Genomic DNA, 19,625 nt, shown 5'->3' with positions numbered 1-19,625 from the left:
GATTATATCATGTTCCTAAACTGTTCAGGGGCTTCCCTTTACATTTCTCATTTTTATAATGGATTTATGAAAGTTTCTAGTTGCTGGGATTCTGAAAATCAAGTAAGGCACATAAAACATTTCACACAGTGCCTGCAAATGTCACACTAACTTAAATATACTCTCCAAAATTTGAAAAAGCCCAACAATGTTCAGGAAGTGTGCTAAGTACTTAGGCAAAGAGAAACCTGTTACTCTACATATTTTCTATATTTTGTTCCAAAAAACTTAAAACAATCAAGATAGTTTATTAAAAATACCCATATCATAACAAGATAAAAATAAAGTTGCAGGAGAATTAGACTACATAACAGAAGATCATAGCAGAGGTGATTAACTAAAATGCATGTCATCAGGTACAGTAATTATCTACAGATAGGCCACAAAGTTAGCTCTAGGCTTCCTAGCAATTAGCATCATGAGCAAAAATAATCATTAAATGACCTTCTCAGAAGTACAAATGGCCAATAAATATATGAATAAATGTTCAACATCACAGGCTATTAAAGATATTCAAATTAAAACCATTTTAAACTACCATCTTAACCCAGAAAGAATGGTTATCACAAAAAAATATGACAATAACAAATGCTGATGAGGATGTAGGGAAAGAGGAACGCTTCTACATTGTTGGAAGGAATATATACCAATGCAACCACTATCAAAATCATCATGGAAAGTTCTCAAAAAACTAAAAATAGAAATTCAGTTTAACCCAGCAAGCCCTTTGCTAGGTATCTTTCTAAAAGAATTAAAATTATCATATAAACAATGATACATGCACATCCATGTTTATAACAACACAATTTACAATAGTTAGATTTAGAAACCCAATAAATGAATGGACAAAGAAAATGTGGTTTTTATAAACAATGGACAACCACTCTGCCATAAAAAAGATACCCTTAAGAAATTCATAGGTAAATGGATGCAATTTGAGAACATAATGTTAAATGAAATAAGTCACAGGTAAGTTTAAATATCGCATAGTTTCTCTTACATGAGAAATATATCTATATGCAAATAAGGAGAAAAATGGAAGAAGGGAAACCGGAAGTCTGGAGAGGTTTAGGTAGTTCTCCAATTTACCTATCCCACTATTTCAAAAATATTTTAATTTATACGTTTCTTCATTTCATTTACAGTGCTATTTTCTTTGTCTGCTGAAAAGTTTTATGCTGATATGTTTCTTTTTTGTAAGTTGATCTTTTTTAATGTCTTATACTCTGAGTAACTGCTTAGAAGATGACACACTGTATTAACTATTGGTATTCTCTTATTTTGTTATGAAATTTTATTTTCTCACAAAACAAAAAAGAAAAAAATTTATTTAGGATACCTGCAAGAGTAAAATAAGCCAGTTATTTTAAAAGGACATGTTCTGATATGCAACTTAAAAGACATATGCACTTTGGGTCCTCATATCAAAGTTATGGTACAATAGCATAAATATTGTCCTTAAAATATATTCCTACACTATTTAAAATAATGAGCTTTGTAGGGCTGCTTTTCATGATCCTTAATATAAGCAGTATTACAGAAAGGAAGCGTAGTACAGCAAATCTACTGAAGGAGTATTTGTTGGGGGAGTGGAGGAGACACAAAATCAGGTAGGTCATATATATCCAAATAAATCTAACCATAAATTTGAGAGTACAACATCTGTAGAAATAGAAGGACAATGTATTTTTTAGAAAATCTTCCAAAATTGCTTTCAACTAGTTTCTTCATTAAGTTTAATGTGATAAGCTAGGTTAAAATTATATACTCAAACGCTTCTTTTCTAGGTAATGGCAGGAGATTAACACCATTTCATCAACATTAAACCTCATTAGCACATGTTAGAACAAATACTTATCTAAACAATACAACTTCCTACTGAAGTCTCAAGGATATAGTAGTTGAAAAAGGTACCTGGGGTTGTAAGCAGTCAAAAGTTGAAAAATATTTGCTAAAACAATTCTTAATACCATCTGTATACATATGTGGTGGAAAAAAATCAATACTATAACAAAGCCAAGTATATACACAGAATGTATTCTGGGTGTGGTGGCACATGCTCGTAATTCTAGTAGTCTGGCAGGTTGAGGTAAAAAGATCATGTGTTCAACCACAGCTAGGCAAATTAGTGACTTAGAAAGAGCGTTTTGAAATTAAAAGGGAGCATCTGTGGATCCAGCTCGATGCAAAGCCCTGGATTCGATTCCTAGTGTCATGGGAGGAAAAAAAAATGTCTTTATCTTGGCTTAAAGAATCTGTCATTCTTTGGATAAGAATTGATTAAAATTTTCTGGGCCATAAACCATAGCAATTCTCTGACTGGTGCTGCCTGCAGGTACTATAATCTTGAAATGAGTTTAGGAAAAGTCTTAAAGAGTTTTCCTTCAGCTTCCTTTCATAATGCTCTCCCACATATTACATTTGCAGTTGTTCAAATTTAGCTTGCTTGGTCACTAAGTTCAGAACCTTCTTTTTCTTCTCTTCTTTTCTCACTTTCTTCTTTTGCCTGAACAGGTTCAGCCTAGCAGAGTGATTGTATAAGTCATCCCTCAGTTTAATAGTACATTCCAGAGTCTTCTTATTCACATCATGAAAAAGTAGCATAAATGTAAAGAATGTGGAGTCAGGCACACTTTATGCATAATTCTAGTTACGTTACTTATTAGTTGGATGACCTGAACACTTTGCCTAAACTCTGAGCTTTACTTTTCTTATCTATGAAAAGGGAAAAGGGATACCTATGATCATTAAGAGAGATGTTATCTAGAAAATGCCTGACATTCTTTACCTAGATACTCAGAAGTTGATAATTTTACTGCATCCCCATTTACCATAATACAAAGCTACTATGCAACAGTAGTTAAATTATTCTAAGCGCCAGATGTGACATTTGTATGATATTAGGTCTTTTCTTAGCAATTGGGGTCAGACTCTACCCCCTTTTTAAAATCTAAAACCATTCAACTTTACTTGGAAGCTGTGGTGGGTAGAATAATTCCCCAAAGGTGTACACATTTTAACCCTCAGAAACTGTGCAAGTATTCTCTCTCATAGTAATGGGAAAGGGAATTTAGCCTTAAATTAAGGATTTTGAGACAGATTATCCTGGATTATCCTTGTGGATTCAGCATAATCACGAGCATCCTGGTAAGCCCAAGAGGGAGGTAGGAGACACAGAGTTAGAGAAGTTATGATGACAGAAACAGAATTTGGAATGGTGTGATACTGGCTCTGAAGATGAATACAGGAATGCAGATTCTAGAAGCTGGAAAACCATAGCAAATGAATTCTCCCCTAGATCCTCCAAGATGAACACAGTGTTGCTAGTGCCTGGATTTTAAACCAGTAAGAATCATTTTGGACTTTAGACCTCTAGACCTATAAAATAATAAATTTTTACTCTAGGCCACAAAGTTTGGGAGAATGTGTTATAGGAACTGAGTCAGGCTTCCTTTTGGGTCTTTCAGGGTGGACTGAGTTACAAAATATGTGTGAGTTCATGATGATACTTTCGACTCAAATTTAAGACTATAGACTGTTAGTTGATCTGTTTCATTTGTATTAATATCACAGATAGCACAGTTAGAATACACCAGAATTATTCTGTTTTATCCCACATTACAGATATAATTAACTCAGAAAAGCAGCGTGAACACTACTATCAATAAAATAACTAATGAAAAGTCAAAAAATTTTTTTATAATTTTTTGTCTTTGTATATATATTAGGATAAAAAATTGCATTTTAAAGTCTCTAAGAATCATAACCTTTAAAAATCACTTTATATTTTCAGAATTATTGTCCTTTCCTTTACCAATCATAATCCTAGTGTCTGTTACGTAATTATTTTTATTGCTTTGGCAAGTGTTTTAGTTTGTTGATTTAATATATTACATTTATTATCATATAATCAAACAAAGTAGCTTTTATGATACATGGAAAAGAATTCTAAATCTAGCTTTGTTCCTAGATCTTTGATTATGGTTCTATTGAGTAGCATGTTTAACAACACTGATAAATTTCCAGTGAGGTGTTAATGTCTGATTTAAAGACATACAGAAGAAACCTGAGGACTGCATCTTTGGTTCACAGTACAAATACTCCACAACTGTATTGTCTTTAACATTACAAATACGGAATTGATTTAAGAAGCTTGCAAAAACAAATTGTACCCCATCACCAAGTACTCAAATATCTACAGTAACTTTTTCACAGAAAATTTATTCCATTGCAAAGAGATCAGTTGATATTTCTTTGCAAACTGGGTCAGCAGGATCAGAAGAGAATAATTTATGTATAAGAAAAGGGATACGGGACTATATTGGCTGTTATTATATCAACTGACAAATATACACTAATGTATACAAAAATAATCATTCTAGAAAGCAGCAAGAGTTGGCATTTGGTTGAAATTTCTTCCCAGTTAGATCAGGTCACCTAAACTGGCAGACTACAAAGCATTAAGTCACAGTCCACAGGGTTAGGTCTGAAATTGGCAGGGTTTCAGCAAGAAGCTGAGGTAGAGCTGCCTGGTGACAGGAGGCAGCTGCACTGAAATACAAGGCTTTGCAGGGCATGACCAGCTTTGTCAATAAGGAGAACACAAGCTTGAAGTCAGAGAGCCTCACGACGAGATAAAGATTATATTAGAGAGAAGCTGAAGAAATGAACCAAGGCTGAACTAAGACTTTGAACTGTGTTCACCTGGATCACTCAAGGAAAGGCTACTTGGGAGGCACAGAGGAGAGTTGGAATAAAGGCCAGGAATGAAAATACAGTCTGCGTATTGCAAGCAAAATGGAGTTTAGTGAAAGGAGCTGGGACGAGGGTCTCGCAGAATTGACGGAAGTTGGAAAACATGGTCTAGACAGAAGCCAACATTCTCCAGAGATGGAGAAGTAGGATAATCACCGCTGTTTTGTGGCAGGAACTGTGTGACCAGAGAACTGCTTTTCAGATGGAGTGCCCTTCTGTTTTTAGTTTCCATGTTCCTCTGTTCAAGATTCAAATCTAGAGAAAAAGTATTCAGTGGGCATTGTTTGGGCACTGTATTCCCCATAGATCATCCCTCATCTATAACACCCTTACTGAAAACAGGGACTCTGGCCACTGAATAGAGCGAGGCAGCAAAAATTCAACTAGAAGAAATCTAAGTAGAAATCTACTAGGAAATTATAAACAGACAATGGATAGCCAGTATCCCATAAATGTCCATAGACAGTTGGTAAAAAGAAGAATAATAGGGCCTGAATCAAATAAAAAATGTTTTACCTTAGGGTTATAAATCCAGTTCTAAACTGTAGACTCTTTTATTTTTTTTGTCTTTTTTATCAGTACCAGGGATCGAACTCACTACTGCCTGCTTGCAAGGTAGGCACTTATGCCGCTGAGCTAAATCCCCAGCCCCAAGCTGTAGATTCTTAAAGTTGGACAATAACTTGATAATTGACATTTTCAACTTCTGATTATTACCCATGTTGGATTGAAAAATACAAGTTCCTAAGGATCAGACAGTATCTAACAACAGTTATTTAGTGCTTATTACATATGAAATATTAAAATATATTACTGACACATTATTGCATTTAACCTTTTTGATATCAAATATGATATAGGTATTAAAGTCCAATTTTATAGACGAACTGAAGTTTAGACTACTTAAAAACTTGTGCAAGGAAGAATTACAGATCCTGAAGAGGAGCATAATCCTAATTACAGCAGTGAAACAGAGCAACTAGAAGTGAGGGCTACTCTTGCATCAATTTTAACTTCTGTTGACTTTGTGATTTTGTTCAATCAGATATAGAATCAATACTATAATAGGATTAAATTGGAGGATGATGACATGCCAGGAATTCAGCAGTACAAGTTGGTGAAAAGAATGATGCAGTTAAGACCAAGCCTGATCAAATATGACAGAGATTAAAGAAACATAATTAGACAAAGAGGCTGACTTCCCTATTTACTGTTCAAAGGGCACATGAAGGTCAGACAGGGCTTAGACAAGCATCAGCAGCAGTGCAGTCCTAGCTAGCAGAAGGATAGAGTAACCCAGTAATCCTGGTCAGTGGATAATGATGCTATTCAGTAGTCTGAAAATAATCCATCATAGTAGGACCTTATCCGGAGAAGTCAGATCTAGTCAGAAATGGAGCTAGTGACAAAATTTCCGAACCAAGCTTAAAGTTTGTACCTTATTTACAGTGGTATGGAAAATATACAGCTTTAATTAGGAGAGGTGACCAAAGGAGAATCCTGGCTATAGCCAGGAAAACATTTAGAGACAGGTAAGTGGCAGAGCTTGACATCCACCTGTAAGGCAGACCTCATACTTGGCCCTCCAAATCTTCAGCCAGAAGACTTCGTGATTTCTCAGGACTGGCCCTGAAAAAACACTTAGTTGTATTTAGATTTGGCTCATGAATTTGGATTGGTCTTGAGGTGGATATAGGAAGACACAATTATGGGGGTCAGGAGAAAACAAGGGGAGGGAAAATGGAATAGGGATTAATTGCTATGTTCATCAGAGTCACATATTACCCAGAATTTAAGCTATTATTGAAACCATTAAAGAAAAAATAACAGCCTTAGCTAACTTCCCTTTATTATGAAACAACATTCTTCAGACAGCCAATCTTGATTAAAAGATGCCAAAATTCAGGTCTGCAAATGGAAAAAAAACCAAGAATTAAATTGTCTAGCTAAAGAGTTGGTCACTATTTTTGACAAGGCATGTTTACCTTTTTATCACGTTTATAGCTTTCCTCTATAGTCTCATTGAAGTTCTTTTAAGAATGTAATCTTGTCCTTCATGAGGTTTTAATCTTGCTGTCCACAAGTTACTTTCTCTTAACAATGTATCTTTTACCATCTCTTTTATTTATTGATGATTTACTTTCTGCATGGACAGTATTCCTTTGAGGGGCGCTATGGACTGAATTTTATCTTCCCAAAATATGTATGCTGAAACCTTAAACCATAATGTGATGGTATTTGGAGGTGGGGCCTTTGAGAGGTGATTAAGCAACATCATGAATGCAGGTGCTCAGATGGGGTTAAGATGGGATGAGAGAGGTCACTCTGTCTCTTCATGCTTATATACACAGACATATGTGAGTTGAGATTATGTGAAGAGATGAAGACAACACCAATCTGAAATCCAGAGTAAAGCCCTCCCTAGAACCCAACCTTACCACCACCCTGATCTTAGAATTCCAATGGCCAGAATTGTGAGAAAATACACTTCTATTGTTTAAGCAACTTACTCTATTACATTTTGTTATAGTAGTCTGTCTTAGTTCACTTTCCACTTATGTAATAGGCTGCCTGAGACTGGCTTAGTTATAAAGCACAGGGGTTTATTTTGGCTCACAGTTCTGGAGTGTGGGAAGTCCAAAATCGGGTTCCTACATGTGGTGCCTTATGTTATTTCAGTTTACGGCAGAAAGTGGAAAGGAAGGGGACACACACAATGGAGCATGATGACAGCTTTGTAACAACTTGCTCTAAGGCAGCTTTTGCAGTCACACAGAGAGAACTCACTCTTGCAGTGAGGGCTCCGTCCCCATGACCCAAACACTACCCATCAGGCAACACTTCCCAGCACTGCTGCACTAGAAATGAAGACTCCAGTATGTCAACTTTTGGGGGACACATTCAAACAATGGCACATCTTGAACTACGATTCTAAAAGTGATAGTTAAAATTTCTAAACATCATCTTTATGAACTCTAATAGAGCCTGAAGAAAGTTTTGTGATTCTTGTGTATTCATTTTTCTACCCACAAAATATTTATACGCATCCTCCCACTGATGGTATAAACCAGTGTCTTGACTCTCTCTAGATGTACTTATGTAAAAATCTGAAAGTAAGTTTGCTAAGTGATAGCTTTACCGAAACCTGACCCAGCTGCTGTATGTGATTAGCTTCCTGCCAGAATCCTGCCTGTCTCTGCTCCTGACTGCAGGCTTCACTGGGCAAGAAGTTAGTAAAACACCTTTCTCTGCTCCTAGCTTTTGGCTACTTTTACAACGTCTTATTTTGTATCCTTCCTCCTTCTACTTGGTCATGTACCTTTCTTTAATTATTTAACATTGATAACACTGAAAAAATAATAATACTGAAATAGATTTTACAGATAGATAATGCTGAAATAGGATATTAAAATATTATAGATAGCTACCACTGAGAAAGGACAGATATTGAGAAAGAAAAAAGTATATAATGCCTCAGGTCTTACCCTTCGCCAACTAGTACCTCATTCTATCAGAATTAATATTCAAAGTATTTGGAAGAAGAAAATGAATGCTTCATGTGTTTTTACTTTGAAAAGTTTAAGTAAATATCTCATATTTTTCTGCTTAGAACCCTCACCAAATTGCTTCTTTTTTTTTTTTATTCTTACTTAAAGTCTCATTGCTTACCAAGAAGGGGAAATGGCTAGCTTTTTCATAAAATCTATATAGCATTCTCTCCCAAACAAAACAAAGCATTTGTAGAACACGAAGAGAAAGCTTTTGTCAAAAGACAAATTTATCAAATTCAGATTTCCAGTATGTTATAAAAGATTGTCACAGCATGAATACACAGATTTATACTAAATTGGTACTGAAAAAAATAAAAGAATATAAACATCTGAAGATTAACAATGCTAGGAAATGGGGTAACAACAAATCAACTATTTTATGATACAGCATATGGAAAATAAGAACTGTCTGCTTATGTTGAGACTCTGAACTATAACAGAGTTTAGTTAAAACTAAAATAGTTTTAGTTTGGCTTTTCCATCACTCATATAAACTGTTCTCACATTGTCTATTTTTTCTTACAAGTTAATAGAATGAAAATTTCGTTACTTCCTATCTATGTTACCTGCCAATTTTTATTATAGGAGTTTCTAGGTCAATTTTTTTTTTTTACTCGGTACCGGGGATCGAACTCACAACCACTTGCTTGTAAGGCAGGTGCTTATGCCACTGAGCTAAATCCCCAGCCCCTCTAGGTTAAATTTTTAATGAAGATCTATTACAATGTTAAAAAATATAAACATTCATATTAATTTCTAATTTAAAAATGGTTTTATCAATTTTTACTTTTCTTAAGCGTTTATCAAAACTTAGACGAGTTGGCATCCTTTAGTTAAAGGATATTTTTGAGGCAAAGAATACAAAATGGTTTGGTGGAAATTAAGGACAATATTTAAACATTTACGAATTTTATGAAATTGTTTTCTACACTGCAGACATTTTTTCTCCATTCAGGAGACTGGGTTAATTTTGTGTCCTGACTAGCGTTGGTCCTGTGATTGATCAGAAACTTCGGGAGTATGTCAATTGATGGGCACATTTACTCTAACACTAAGCTATATCCCCAGGACCCTTCACTGCTTTTTACCATTACTCTTCCAAGGCTGGTAAACCGGTCACTTCTCGACCTTCTCCTCTGGGAAACAGCAGGACAATGGTAAAAAATTCACTGTCACATCACATCATACAACACAAAAACAAAGATCATCTTTCCCTCTGAAGAGGGCAAGGCAGGGAGAGAATAAGCGATCAATCCGCAATTATTTTAAAAGGCATTTGTTTCACTGGAACCTTTAAAATTTTGAGAGAAATAAACCTAATACTAAAATCTCTTGTAACAGTGAATTTGTCAACAATACACAAGTAAGTATCTTTAAGCATTAAATTTTCTTGGTGCACACCATGTCTAATTTTTGAGAGAACTTCAGACATAAGTGTAACAATCTAAATAATTAGAGCTTGAGTCCCCTATAACACCTTGGTGGTGGTTCAGTTTATCAACTAGAGAAGAATGTAATACTGTGCTTTCTGTGTGGGCTGAGTGGACTGGAAAGAGTCGTCAGAAAATAACTCCATCAGTCTATAACTTAATGAATGGCTTGAGTTGTGTTTAGCCTCTTGGAATTCCAGGGGGTTCATTCGGGAAAAACTGGGATGCTAACCTACCACACCATGTGGATTACCTCACCTCGTGAATGGCGTGAATGGCGCTCTTCACAGACAGCAATCACGATGCAAATCGAATCTACTGTTAGTTTTTCTAAGCACTCGACTCTGTGATACAGCACTGGGGTGAGAAAGAAGTAGGAGAAAATGTCAACCTAGTGATGTCATTCTTCCAGTCGGGGCCCTAAGATCCCTTGGCACCTGCGGAAGGCCAGGCACTTAAATTTGGCACCAATGGTGCCCTTAAGGTTATTTGCCCACTGAATTCTTAGCTCTCTTAACCCATGGAAGCGTTGTCTCCAGCACCCTCCAGAGAATTTGCTAAGCTGCCTCTCCCTTAAACTTGTCCGGAATAACATTTGCACCTATGACCGCAGCCCGCTCAGCCTCAGGAGCTACCAGCGCGAAGGCGGGGAGTGGGTGAGGCTTGGCCTTTTAGAAGCCGCGCCAGCCAATGAGCACGCTGCCTGCCTTCCTGTTGGTGATCTGACCAATCCAAACAGGTCGATGTAATCTTCGGCTGGGCTCGGCTCTTTTCGCTGCTGCGGGCAATGGGGGGCCGATGCAGCCACCGCCACCGCCGCCGCTAGAGAGGCGCTTTCCTCTTTTATTTTTTTTCCCCGTGTGTTCACTTCCGGGTCCGGCGCCGATCCGGATGCTCGAGGCAGAAGGATGTTTGACCTCCGGATAAGCGAGGCGTCGCTGTGCATTCATTCCCGGCTGCATCGGTGGCGGCAGCAGCGGTCCGGGCGGCGACTCTCCGGCCAGCGGCGGCGGTAGAAGGCCCCGGGAGGAGGGCGCAGACCGATCCGGGCCCGCCGCGTCGCTTCTCTCGCCGTGCTCCCGGCCTCGCCGCCCCCTGTCTGCGCGCTCACCGGCCCTCGGCCGCCGGCGGCTGATGCGCGGCCGCCACCACTGACGCCGGACGGGCGGACAGGCTCCGGAACGACCCGACGCCGCTGGCGGCCGCGCCTGAGGTGAGGCGCCTCTGCCCGTGCGCGCTGGGCTCAGCCGGCCCGGCCTGGCGTCGTCGCGGCTGCTGCGGGTGGGGCCGTGTGGGCCGGTCCTGGTCCGGTTCCCGGGTCCCGGGTGGCGGGTGGCGGCGCGGGGCGAAAGTTGCCCGCGTGGGCGCGCGCGGCCGGGGCTCCCTGACGAGTCCGCAGGGCGCTTGGAGCCGGGCGGTAGCTGCTGGCCGGGGTAGCTTTTCCCGGCGCTCGCTCGCGCAGGGCGGGCGCCGGGATTTGTCTGCTCCGCGGAGCCGTCGACTCCTCGGAACTTCGCTGGGCTGCGGGCGGAGGCGGCGCGGCCGCCGCGAGGGGTCCCGTGGCGGTGCAGTGGCTGGTTTGTTTATCCCGGATGCAGGGCAGGTGGCATGCAGGAACCGAGTTTTGGGGTCCGCAGCTCCCACATTTCTTGTCAGTAGTGTGGTGATGGAGGTGTCTGTGTGTGTGCTCTTGTGATTCGAGTGTTTAGGCCTGTGTCACAGTCATTCCAGTTTTCCTACCTCACCTTATAGGGAAGGAAGAAAAGTTAATGGGGGAGCAAAGGACAGATTGACACAGACAGACATACAGACAGACACAGAGGCACTGTTGCTATGCTGTGCAAATTAGTTTTAACTCTGTTGTGATGAGTATCCAGCCTGTTCAGCCAGTGGCCTCTTTAAACCTTCTGTTGGAAAAATCTACTTGTTTTTAATAAATCAAGAAGACAGGTCATTTATTTCTTTTACTTTTGCAGTTTTTGTGAGTATGGTATTTGACAATACATAGTAAGATAATTGAATTATAAAGTAGAAAACTTTCAAATTAAAATCATCAATTTTTAAAGCCATTTATTGCATGTTTCTTTGAAGGAAATTGGTTTTCTACATATATAAATCTATTGTGGAAGAAAAATATCACACAGATTATTATAAGCATAATTTAGAATTATATGTGCAACTGATTTAAGAGAAAATTTCCACCAAAGCATCAGATCTGATTTGTAACATTGATACTTTTTTTTAAAAGAAAGATGTGCTTAGAGTGTTTTGTAACTATTTCTAAATTTTGTTTCAGCTTTATCTTTTTTTTTTGTTTTATCTTGAGCTAAGATAAGCTATCTTTATCTTTTGTGTATGTTAGCCTTAATAGTTGCACAAAAGATGAAAATTACGGGCATTAGAAGAATGGTGTCCAATGCTTTGTATAGTATTAGTATATTTCTTAGATTGTATATGTAACTTTTGCTTTAAGTGAATTTAAATTTCTGAGTCTGTGTAAGGTAGAAGCAGTTCCTATTAGACTGAGATAGAAAAGTTCATTGTAATGTTGCAGTAAGTGAGAGTTTTTTGAGGGAGAATTGAATGATTATCCATACTGATACATTGTGCTCATTGACCTTTTCTGCCATTTTTTCAGCAAAAAAAAAAAAAAAAAAAATGGATCAAGTAATTATTGACTTTTAAAATTAGATTTGTGAGCATTAACACTATAAACACAATCTTCAAACATATAAGTCATTTATTCTTTAAAAATAAAATGCTGGTATGGAATCAAGGAATAATTTATTTCACCTCATGCCCTTTCAATATGTACAGGACTTTTGCCATGTGGTGATATTGGAAAAATGGGTAGAATATAAAGATGTGGATTGAGACTTAGTAGCTGCTTGAAAGTAGAAGCAGGCGTACTCAGAAATAATTGCCACACCAGATTCCTGTGGGTTTTATTAGAGGTGCATGGAAGCATGAGAGGGTGTGTGTGTGTGTGTGTGTGTGTGTGTGTGTGTGTTTGTATGTAAGATAGTAATTTTTGACTGAGGAATTATGAATGAGTATGGAGCAGGGTACACCCCATCTGGGTCTTAAAATGTTTTAATAGGCAAAATGGGATCTGAGGGCAGTGTTTTCCTAGGCTAAGGGAGTGGTCTGAACACAGGTATGTAGTTGGGTACCATAGGACCTGTTGAGCTGGCTGTTGAGAGGGCTGCTTCCAGGAGGTCCTTGTGGAAGAGGAAGCTGTGAAAGTAGGTGGAGATCAAGCTGTGGAAGTCCAGAAGGCCTTGGCTTTAAAAATGAGTCAGTTTGAGGTGTGAAGGTCCAAATGTCTATGTTCTTTGTTGATGTCAGTTGATCAAATAGGAATAGTAAGTTTAACGAAACACATTCTATCAAAAATAGTCAACTTGCTGTCTTTTACATTATTGAAGGAAACCAGAAATGGAGATGTTCTAAAGCAGTTTACACATGGCTTTGTTGTATTTTTTAACTTGCTTTTGAATGTAGGTGTGTCGTGTAATCTGGTAATTGGTTTTACATGAAACAATTCAGACTGTAAAAATGTGACTCAGGAACAAATGAGAAGCGCTCCAGTATTTCCCTGGATGCCCTCTGATCTGTCCTGCAATCTCTTCCATACTGGGAAGACACCAGGAGTTTGTTGTAGTTTTTTGGTTCATATTTTTTTCCCTGGATGGGATGAGTGGTGATTTCCTTTCAAAGGGCTTTCCCAAATCATGTGTTAAACTAAGTAAAGAGGATGCTTTCAGCATTTCATGTTAAATAAAACAAGTTAAAAGTTGTAGGACAGTTTTATTATTGTTCATACATTTGAGAGTGGTATTTGCTTTGCATAAAATGAAATGGAAAGACGCTGTAATGAAGAGTCTTAGCTGTAACAGTGGGATGATAAAAGGAGAAATGTCCACAGTTCCAGATAAATACGTATGACTATTTCAGTATTTTAAATGTCAGATAACCCTAAAATAATTTAATCTCAAGCTTAATTATTATCAGAAGAGTGCTGGAAAAACTAAGGCCTTCACAATTTTAGTTTCTGAATGCATGAAGAATTATGTTACCGGGAAGATTTATTTTCCTTCTATGTTTCTAAGTCCTTCAAAATTGTAACTGACTTTGTATTACATTGAACTTTCTCAAAACTCAGTATCTGTTATAATTTAAATACCTCCTCTACAGAGATTGTAAATGATGTTAGAGTAACTGTTAATTAGATAATGTGACTCCCATTTTCAAGAACAAGAAATAGTCTTCTCGAGTGTAACAAGTTGAAAATATTTGTCATGGGAGTAGCAAAATATTTATTTTATTTTTTTTTGTCTGACTATCTAGTCTTAAATCCTCAATTATCCCCTCCCAACTTTCCATCTCTTTGTTCTTTCTCAAGCACTTAGCAGGCAGTGGTATTACTTGATACTGTTGAATATATATGCACTATTAGTAGTATATATTCAAGATATAGTTTCTTCAGAAGTAAAAGTTTTTGGGTATCTGTCTTATTTTTAATTGTAGAAATTCTGTAAGTACAGGCACTATGGTTCTTGTAACTTAAGCTATCTCAGAGCATTACCTTTGTCCTGATCTACAAGACAGAAAACCATACTTGAATTTTTAATGTTTAGAATATTATCCATATATGTGAAGTGACTTTGGAGCACTAATGAACCAACTCATTTTCTAGGTAGAATAATGGAATTACATGCAGGAATAGATAATTTTTACAAACAGTAGAAACTGTCTTAGACTTTCTTTCTAGTCATCTTCTCAAGGGTAGAATTTAAAAACTGAATGTTGGAGTTCCCTCTTATTATGGAACACCAGGCAAATATATACTGATTGATTTTTTTGACTGTAGTAAGTAATTGATTATGTTGTTCTCTTCTATATCCTGCTTATCATTTTAGACTTCTTGCCAAAGGATTTGAGGTGTTTAGATATACTTTTTGGTCATTTTGTTTATGAATGATGTATCAGTTATAATTAAAGAAAATATGGCTAATTTATCCCCTTAACTATCTTTTAATGGAATTAGGTAATATCTCATGGTAGCTTTTGCTATGAGATTTTAATGCTTTTTTCTTAAATTTTAATACTTTTTTATAGTGTTAATGTTATATTTGAAGTTGTGTTTAAATTTTTTATGTTTATTTAGATACCTACGCGTATTTTTTTTAGCTGATAGCTACACACATGCACATGTATACACATGTGCATATACATACATAGCGTGAGAGAGAAATAGTTCTATTATACTTTTCATCAAAATTCAGAAAATACACATAAAGTAGCTGTGTAAGTTTTCCTTTTACTCCACAAGTGCTGGTTGTATGAATTATTAGAAAGTTGATTGGTAAGTAGAAAAACCAGACTCCTGGGAAGGGCCTGTTCCAGAATGTCTTTTATATTGACCTCTGCTTCACCCACTCAAGAGATTAAATGATACTCTTCCTGCTGTGGAATTAACTGATGAATGCCCGTGTTACATTCAGTGGCAGAGGACCACTTTCCAGTTTGCCTTTGGATGTTTTTCCCCCTAGTTGTTGTATGCTTCCTGAGGATTGTTTGTGTTTATACTTGACAAACTGTTAGCAGCAGTTACTGGTATGTTTGTATCAGAACTAGATGACTACTTTCAAGACAAGAATAGCTTAAATTCAGTTACAGTTGAAATAGGTGAGGGTGAGATAATCTTCAATGATTGGAAGCAAAAACCTCAAACAGGCTATGGAAGATTCTGACAGCTTGCTCTTCAGGTATTTGTGAGATTTCTTTCCACATGTAAGAAACAAAAATTAGAAATCACAGATGATGTACTGTCAGTGTGGTTTTTGCGAGAAAAATAAAGTAGGACCCCCAACACCAGACTGATACCTTGACCTTGCAGTGTGAGGTTGCTATGTGGGCGCATCTTATTTTGTTTTAGTTGCAGTGAGAGGTTTGGGATGGGTAGGTTTGCTTTTTTTTGGTTGTTATTTTGTCTTCATTATTTATTTTTATATTTTTGAGACCTTATGTAGGCCAGGCTGTCCGTGGATTTCCACCCTTACCCCCATCCTCCAGCCTCACTTTACTTGAGTACTGAGATTACAGGTATACACTGTCAGGTCTGGTTTAGGGTGTGGAGATTTTCAAAACAATTTCCTTTTTAATCTAGTTTAAGAGCATAACTAATAGTCATATATTGAAGAGGAGTCTCCTTCTAAAATACTATCTTTACTAGTTTCTTAAATAGCATTTTAGGAAAAGAAATAGGTTCTGGTATTTTTGAACCCATCACAGGTTCATTCTGTAGAGTAGATTGTTTAATTTCCTAGTCAAGTGATGAGTCTGTATCTCACGTATTTCCATTCTAGCTTTTCTACAGCATCAGCATTGGAAGGAACCTTTTTATAATTCCAACGTTTCAACATACATAGTGAACGCTGGTGTGAACTTGTAGAGGAGATTGTTCTTTGAAAGAGAAAATGTCACACCCTTAATGTGTGTCAGGAGCACTTGAGCTTGGTGCAAAGCGTGCTGGCCCAGCAGCTTGTACTAGCCAACCTCCTGACTTGACTGTCTTAGCCCAAGTGAAAAGGAGAACTTCTGGTTGAAGACGGGGAGGTCCTAGTCAGGGAAGGAGTGCTATTTATCTGGGTTTTACCGTGTTGTGGCCAAAGTGCAGTTGACAGAAGTGGAAGGCTGAAATGCAGTGTGGGGCTAGGAGGGGACGCTCCCACTGGTGCTCCTGGGTTGCCTCTGTGGTTTCTGGGACTGTGCTGTTCTCTGTGCATTGTGTCCATCCTTAGACTCGAGGCAAGGTCACTTGCAGACGCGCCATGACCAGACAGGCAGTGGAGCTTTTTTCTGCCGTCTCTCTTGTAAAAGTGAGAAAATGTTTTGAATAAGCCCATTGGCTTACTTTTCTCTTCATATTTTATTGACCAAATTAGATAGTGTTCACTTCTTAACCAGTTCTAACACGGAATCAGGGCTGTCATGACTGGTTTCTGTGCATCAGGACATGTACCCTGCTGTTGTCAAGGGTCACTTTCATGATTTAATGGATGGAGGGAGGATATTTTAAAAATATTGTGAGAAGGAAGAATGTGGGAGAAATGAATGTTAGAGAGGTGATCAATAGTGACCATTATATCTGCTTGTTTGGGGAATGAAAATAAATAATGCATACGGATGCACTTTGAACTCTAAAGTGTTATATAAATATAATGGATGAAAGATTCGAAAGGTGCTTTCATGTTACTGTCTGGACTATGCTTGTCTTTGAATAATTTCAGAGCTAAAAGCACTTCCAGCTTTTTTCCCAGTTTTTATTTTTATTGGTACATGTTCATGTTGCATCATGATTCCGTTTACCGTGGGCTGTTGGTACACACGCATGACAGTGCTTTCTTCATCCCCTTCTCTCCCCCTAACCCCTCTCTCCATCCCGAGTCCCTCTCCATTTTGAAAAGCTCTCCCTATTTCCTGTTATTTATCCTTTATTTTTTAGGTTTCTCATATAAGAGAAATCATGGCAACTTTTTAATCGACTTACTTTGAGTCTGTGAAATAAGTTACCTAAGTTTAAGAGTATATACATTATTTTCCCCATGAAACTCATAAAACTAATTTCAAGTAAAAGATTTGTGTGGCTAAATGTATTTAAGTTTGTTTCTGAGTTGCTAGAATATTGCCCGTCCCTTTGGTCTCGTCAGCTTTGGTTCTTGTATCAGGTGGAGAGTAAGTGCACAGAGGATGCACCTTGTTAGACAGATTTCGAGTTACGGAGGTTTAAGGGCATTGTGAGGCAAGGATGGTTTTTACCTATTTTGAGAGTAAGGAAAAAGGTGATGGAGACATAGGGAGATGGGAGAATCACGGAGCTTTAGAAGTGAGTCAGGGAGGTCGGAGAAGTGGTCAAGGTGCACACATGGATGACAACCCTTCTGTCCTAATTGCTAGGATTCTTTCAGACCAAGAAGTGGGAGGCCATAAAAAGAATCCTGTCCACATTGCAGATGTGTTCAGGGCCAAGCTCAGTCAGCCAACCATTTTAATACAGATACCTGCTTGTTAGGCTTTGGAAAAATGTAGTGCTAGTGACTGCCCCCCCTTCCTGTCTGTCTGTCTGTCTGTCTGTCTGTCTGTCTCTTCTCTCCTCTCTCCCCCATCTACCTCTGTCTCTGTGTCTCTGTTTCTCCCTTGGTCTGTCTGTCTGTCTGTCTTCTCTCTTATCTCCTGTCTGTGTCTTTCTCTGTGCCTCCATCTCTGTCTCTGTCTCTGTCTCTGTCTCTCTCTCAAATCATCAAACAGATTTTTCATGTACTCTTTAAGGAATAACAACACAGAGAAACATTAAATAATCTCAAACCTGGCCTGCTTGAAAAAAGCTGAAATAGAATGGTATTGTGAACAATTTATATATTTACATTTTCAAGAAAATTAATGTAAACATTTTTCTATTCTCAATGTATGTGAAAAAAAAAGAAATATATCAGAGGTGGTGAACCTATGGCATGCATCCCACAGTGAGGTTTTTGTATCATTAAAAGCTCTAAAAGGTTCACCAGCACTGGAACATATGTATAGATGCATATATATGCTTATTCATACATAGTATGTTAATGACATTTATAAATGGAGGATATGAAATGATTTTTTGTTTATACTTCTTTGTATTTCGATTTTCAACAATAAATTATTACTACCATCAAAAATAATAAATTTTTTGAGGTAAGTAAATAGAATCTTAATGGTAAGGACAATATTTTCTACCACCTTAGAGTTTTATCACACAATTCTACTTTCATTGTGTACTGCCTTAAATACAATGTCTCTAAAAGCATTGATACTTTGTAATTTTCTTTATTTTTAAAACTGAGTTTATTGAAATTATTTACCTTAAATTTTTAAGGTGATACTGGTCATGTGATACCTTTTGGCACAAGTGTACTTTGTAAAAGTAATGAACTTCTGTATATTTTGAAGTAATTAATTGTGATATCTATTTTTAAAACTTGTTTAGTTTTGACTTTAGATAGTATCCTAGACAGTGTGTTAGTGATACGTTAGAGTTAAAGTTATATTCAGAGTATCTTTTAATGGAAAGGGAAGTGAAAATCTTTAGTTTTTCCTTATAGCATGTTTTGTGCCATGTTTATTTTATATTTCTGTGAAATACTTATTCTAGCAGTAAATTTTGTGCTTTCAAGTAGCAGGCAAATATATTATGTAATGTAATGGAGAGAAGAGAGAAATTTCACAATATTCCACTAGTCTTTTTTAAAAAAAAATTTTAAAGAGAAAAAAAAAAGACAAAACAGAAAAAGGTACAAGTAATACAGAATTTCAAAAAAATAAACAGTAAGAAATCACTAGTTAATATTACATATTGTCATCTTAGAAATAGTTGTTCAAGTTACAAAATTAAAGCATGCAAAGTGGACATTCAAACAGTGAGACTGCAAACAGTTCTCTGTTCAGTGATCCAACAAAAATTTAATAATATGGTTTTTTATCTTACACACTTAAATATACATGCAGTTATAGCCTTTGGAGCACTTTCTTTTCCCTCTTTTTTTACAATAACAATTACACATTTTGGGTTTTATTACTGCCACAGTTCTTATTACTTTTTTTGAAGAGAATAAAACCAAATGTGACAAAACAAAACAGAGTCAGTCAAAACAAAAGGATGGACATAGTACATGATGTAAAAACAGAATGCAAGGTGATCAACAGTGGTTACCATAATGCCTCTTGCTATCTTGAAAAGAATTGCCTATATCACCAGTTATAATAACATTGAACAAAACAGTACAGAAAAGACCAGTAAAACCAAAACATTGGA

At 37.3% G+C, this 19,625-nt stretch overlaps 2 protein-coding genes across 10 annotated transcripts in view; one reads left to right on the top strand and one right to left on the bottom strand.

The window, feature by feature from the left end:
- Nucleotides 1-267: 267 nt before the first annotated feature.
- LOC134471894 (collagen alpha-1(I) chain-like) lies at nucleotides 268-17,221 on the bottom strand. Its single transcript, XM_063232155.1, has 3 exons — nucleotides 17,150-17,221; nucleotides 10,034-11,349; nucleotides 268-6,702 (listed from the first exon to the last, which is right to left on the bottom strand). The coding sequence occupies exons 1-2, from the start codon at nucleotides 17,219-17,221 to the stop codon at nucleotides 10,447-10,449; spliced, it is 975 nt and encodes a 324-aa protein (XP_063088225.1). The 3' UTR covers nucleotides 268-6,702; nucleotides 10,034-10,446.
- The window catches only part of Csnk1g3 (casein kinase 1 gamma 3), a 109,226-nt gene continuing 100,447 nt past the window's right edge, over nucleotides 10,847-19,625 (top strand). For all 9 annotated transcript variants that reach the window (XM_063232440.1, XM_005007009.4, XM_013141076.3 and 6 more), the window contains exon 1: nucleotides 10,847-10,988. The gene's annotated coding sequence lies outside the window, so the exon portion shown is untranslated. The remainder of the gene's footprint in view (nucleotides 10,989-19,625) is intronic.

This window comes from Cavia porcellus, unplaced genomic scaffold (genome assembly GCF_034190915.1).
Source record: "Cavia porcellus strain 051 isolate PalLab524CR breed Dunkin Hartley unplaced genomic scaffold, mCavPor4.1 scaffold_21, whole genome shotgun sequence".
Taxonomy (NCBI): Eukaryota; Metazoa; Chordata; class Mammalia; order Rodentia; family Caviidae; genus Cavia; species Cavia porcellus.
Note: the sequence above shows the minus strand (reverse complement) of the source record. Positions and strands in the feature narration are given on the sequence as shown.